At 39.5% G+C, this 5,263-nt stretch overlaps 1 protein-coding gene across 1 annotated transcript; it reads left to right on the top strand.

Moving 5' to 3' along the window:
- The first annotated feature begins 2,465 nt into the window (after positions 1-2,465).
- LOC124461121 (2-oxoisovalerate dehydrogenase subunit beta, mitochondrial-like) lies at positions 2,466-3,708 on the top strand. The gene is given in 5 exon segments (XM_047012679.1): positions 2,466-2,744; positions 2,900-2,922; positions 2,924-3,107; positions 3,168-3,260; positions 3,323-3,708. Coding segments are annotated over 5 exon segments (801 nt in total). The 5' UTR covers positions 2,466-2,471; the 3' UTR covers positions 3,551-3,708.
- Positions 3,709-5,263: the final 1,555 nt, after the last annotated feature.

The following is a 5,263-nucleotide window of genomic DNA, read 5'->3' as shown; positions in this document are numbered from 1 at the left end:
TTTATTTGCGTTTGTAACGAAAAGATCTGACAACTGGGTCCTTTCGGCTTGATATTGTCCTAGAATGCTGGCTGCCATCGAATTTAGTCAGATGGGTCTTTCAAATCTCTGCCCAATGTGGCCACTGGCCGGAAAGTTCGTTGCAGAATTTTGATTTGTTAAAATGATTTTTTTTTTTAACGTTGAACTTTTGAGCATTAATCTATTTGTATTTGTTTTGGTAAATATTTACTCAAATTGCTCGGTATCAAACAAAAGAGAAAAATTCCACGAGCACAACCTCAGGTGCGCCTTGGCCTTTTATTTTGTAGTTTTTGTAATTAACAAAAGAAAAATCATATGTTTAGCGGTTTCAATTCAACTGCCGCCGTGTACAGACGTGTTTTTTTAATGCACTCCGCAAAAATTGAGTGTAAAAAAAAAAAACCGCGTTTGCAAAAATTTGTGTACGGCTCTCACTTGCCTCAGAGACGCCTATTTACAATCATATTGCTATTAGATTGTTCTAATAGCAATAAATACTAAGTTGCAACAACAAAGTGATAATTTTTACAAAAGCCATGTCCACCAATTCGGGCCCAAGCTCTCTCGATCCCCACCAGCAACAGCTACAAGAGCTAATTGTACAACAACAACGTGAGCGTCGACTCTCGGTACAACGCAACAACGCGTACTTTTCGGTGGTGTCGCCGACCCCACTGAATGCTAACGTAAGCAATAACACCGAAAGTGCCAGCCACTCAGCAATCAACGGCAACTTACCGTGGAGAGAGCAGTGTGCTTCTCCATCAATATCGATAACTGGGTCACCGACCAGCACCGTCAGCTCGTTGACAGCAACTACTGCAACGTCTGCCGAGGTATTGACCTGCCTCAAGCCGTCAACGACAAGTCGCCCAGAGTCAGCTAAAATAGTAAAGTAAGTTTATGATTACTACTGGATTGAGTGCATGGCAAAATATGTTCGTAGATTTGTAGAAAATTGTATAACGTGTAGAGTATCTAAATCTTCGTCAGGAAAAATGCAGATGGAGCTAAATTCTATTCCAAAAGTAAGCCAACCATGGCATACTCTTCCTGTAGATATCACAGGCAAACTTAGTGGGAAAAGGTACCGTAAGGAATATGTAATTGTATTCATTGACGCATTTACTAAGTACGTGTACATCATACATTTACATTAAGTGCCGAGAGTTCTGTCATGGCGTTGAAATCTTCCATTTCCTCGTTTGAAGTGCCAAATCGTGTTGTGGCTGATCAAGGCAAAAGCTTCACTGGGTTGAGATTCCTCGAATTCTGTTCATCACAAAAGATTCAGATAGATGAGTACTCTAAAGAATTTGCTCCCAGCTGTAGAAACTAGCTCAAGGTGTTGGCAAGAAGCACTGGGTGAAGTTCAATTGGCAATTAATTGTACGGTTAATAGAGTACCAAAGGCGAGTCCTTTAGAATTATTAATTGGAAAAGTTTCGCGACCCTTAGGCTTGATTCCGATCAGCGAGTCGGAAACTGAAGTTAACCTTGAAGAAACTAGGTCGAGAGCTTTGGCAAATATAAAAAGTTGCGGGTGAATATGAAAAGCAAGATTCGATAAAAACAAAGCTAAAATACAAAAATTTAGTGTGGGAGATTTTGTATTGTTAAGTAGCAATGAATGACATTAAACAAAATTGGATCCAAAGTTTCAAAGTCCTTTTCAGATGGAGAACGACAGGTATTTGTTAAAAAATCTAAAGCGCAAAAGACAATATAAATATCCACATGAAAGCATTAGAAGATTGCCAGATGGACAGATACCAAGCGAGTTTGAGATCGATGAGAGTCTGTCTAGAGAAACCGTTGAAAGAGACGGTATGGAAGCTGTTGAAATAGACAGTATGGAAAATGGAAACCGTTGAAAGAGACGGTACTTAAGCTGTTGAAATAGACAGTATGGATGAAGTGTGTATTGAGATATGCGATTATCGATCGCTGCGTGGTGGTATCTGGTCCAAGAGAAGTTGTTGCTTGTAAAATGTAAAAATTGATAATGTAACAAAAAAAAAAAAAAAACGAAACGAAGACAAAAAGATAAATAATGTAAAGATTATTTGATGAATAGTGTAAATGACTTGGAATGTTGCCGGGAATGTTGACTTTGCAGGATGACAAGCATCTTTGTTTTAGCTACATACTTAGGAACAAATGTTGAGATCTGTCTCCAGGTCAGGTCCTATATAAAGGGGGGCCCCGGGCTAGAGAGCTCAGTTAATAAACGTTCTGGGAACTAGCCTAACAGTTATCAATAGAAAGTGAAAAGTCTAAAGTGAATATTATAAAAACATGAGTGAAGTGAACAACAGTCTTGGCGCCCCGACATATATATGTACATAAATACATTTTTTATTATAAATTAAAAATATTTGTTTTACTTGGTGCATGGAATACCGAAATCGGCGAGAAGACTTACTTTCTTTTAGTTTTAATAAAAAATGAGTTGTACATGTTTTGATTTCAGTTTTGCCATAGGCGTCGCGAATACTGGAGCTACAGCAATAGCGGAAATTCAATTTGCTGACTATATATTTCCCAGCTTTGATCAAATTATCAATGAAGCCGCTAAATATAGATACAGAAGCGGCGGGCTGTTTGACTGCGGATCTCTAACATTTCGAGTACCGTGTGGTGCTGTTGGACATGGGGCGTTGTATCATTCTCAAAGCCCAGAAGGATATTTTGCCCACACTCCTGGTCTTCGTGTAGTTGTATGTTGTATTTCTAGCTATGCATAGATGTATAGATACACATAAAAATGAAAGCTTGCAAGAAACATTCTATAATGATTTAGATATGTGTATTTATGGATTTCAGATGCATATGTGATATTATTTATTTTCGTTAAAATGAATTTTCTTCCTAGATTCCACGGGGACCGATAAAGGCAATTTGCATGTATAAAAGATCATAATCCGTGCATTGTGTTTGAACCAAAAACATTATACCGTGCCGCCGTGGAAGAAGTACCAACTAACTTTTATACTTCAGAGCTAGGAAAAGCTGACATTTTGCGGAAAGGAAACGATTTGACTTTAATCGGATGGGGTACCCAAGTACACGTTTTATTGGAAGTAAGTTTTTTGGAAAATACAGATATGCGTAAAAGTTTTATTTAATATATTGTTTTGCAGGTTGCAGATTTATCAAAGAAGCATCTTGGAATTGAGTGTGAGGTTATTGACTTGGTATCAATATTACCATGGGATAGAAATACAATATGCAACGTAAGCGCCATTACATTATATGTTAACGTGAACTTTTTAAAGTATTTTCTGTTTTATCTTAGTCTGTTAGGAAAACAGGTCGAGTGATTGTTGCGCATGAGGCTCCATATACTCAAGGCTTTGGCACAGAACTAGCGGCTTGCATTCAGGAAACATGCTTTCTACAACTTGAAGCACCTGTTAAAAGAGTCACTGGGTGGGATACACCATTTCCCCACGTGTTTGAACCGTTTTATTTGCCCGATAAGCATCGTTGCTTAGCAGCCGTGAGAGAAATTTTTAACTACTAATAAACAATATAAAAACTTAAAGGAAACGGATGCATTTATTGACATTTATTATAATGTAGTATATAGTATATGTATGTATACTGATTTTCGCATTTGCATTTACATTGTTGTAAAGATAAATTGTAAATAATCAACTCAAAGCTACTTAAAAACAAATAAAAATTCGAATTATTATTCATTTATTTATTTGCGTTTGTAACGAAAAGATCTGACAACTGGGTCCTTTCGGCTTGATATTGTCCTAGAATGCTGGCTGCCATCGAATTTAGTCAGATGGGTCTTTCAAATCTCTGCCATATGTTTAGCGGTTTCAATTCAACTGCCGCCGTGTACAGACGTGTTTTTTTAATGCACTCCGCAAAAATTGAGTGTAAAAAAAAAAGACCGCGTTTGCAAAAATTTGTGTACGGCTCTCAGTCGCCTCAGAGACGCCTATTTACAATCATATTGCTATTAGATTGTTCTAATAGGAATAAATACTAAGTTGCAACAACAAAGTGGTGATTTTTACAAAAGCCATGTCCACCAATTCGGGCCCAAGCTCTCTCGATCCCCACCAGCAACAGCTACAAGAGCTAATTGTACAACAACAACGTGAGCGTCGACTCTCGGTACAACGCAACAACGCGTACTTTTCGGTGGTGTCGCCGACCCCACTAAATGCTAACGTAAGCAATAACACCGAAAGTGCCAGCCACTCAGCAATCAACGGCAACTTACCGTGGAGAGAGCAGTGTGCTTCTCCATCAATATCGATAACTGGGTCACCGACCAGCACCGTCAGCTCGTTGACAGCAACTACTGCAACGTCTGCCAAAGTATTGACCAGCCTCAAGCCGTCAACGACAAGTCGCCCAGAGTCAGCTACAATAGTAAACCCAACGACTTCTGTCCAAACTGGAATGGATAGATATATTAAAATAACTAAGCGGAAGCTAAGCCCGCAAAAGAAAAAAAGTGGCAATATGCCCAAAAAAAAAACCAAACCAAATGAACGAATAGAACCCCTTAGCGGGAATCGTTTTAAAATTCTTGCCGATCAGCAAGACGATCAAGCCGGCGCTGTAGATAAAGTTAAATCGGCTAGACCACCCCCTTTATACATCCGTGGAGCCAACTGCAGCGCCCTGGTTTCGAAGCTAGTAGAAACAATAGGGGCAAATAACTTTGTTGTAACCCCACTCATTAAAGAAATTAAATGTCAAACCCAAACTGAGGACAATTTCCGCATCATCGAAAAGTACCTCCGTAATGCTAACATCAACTTCTATACCTACCAACTAAAAAGCAGTAAAGGTCTCCAGGTTGTGTTAAAGGGGATTGAGCCATCGGTCCCTACTCAAGAAATAGCAGATGCGTTGGTCGAAAAAGGGTTTGCGGTCAAGTCCGTTGTCAACATCATCAACAGGAACAAAGTCGCACAGCCGCTCTTTAAAATCGAGCTCCAACCTGATGCAAAGCGGTCAAAGCCAAGTGAAGTGCACCCGATCTACAATCTACAGCTTCTATTGCACAGAAGAATCACCGTAGAGGAACCCCATAAGAGACGCCAACCACCGCAGTGTAAAAACTGCCAGGAATACAACCACACCTCTAACAATTGCAATCTTAGGTCAGTGTGTGTTGGCACCAAGTACAGAAACAACGTCGCACTAAGACTATTGTGGAGCAATTGTGGAGGGAACCACACGGCCAACTACAGAGGATGTCCTG

This window comes from Drosophila willistoni, unplaced genomic scaffold (genome assembly GCF_018902025.1).
Source record: "Drosophila willistoni isolate 14030-0811.24 unplaced genomic scaffold, UCI_dwil_1.1 Seg209, whole genome shotgun sequence".
Taxonomy (NCBI): Eukaryota; Metazoa; Arthropoda; class Insecta; order Diptera; family Drosophilidae; genus Drosophila; species Drosophila willistoni.
This window is presented reverse-complemented; position numbering and strand designations above follow the sequence as displayed.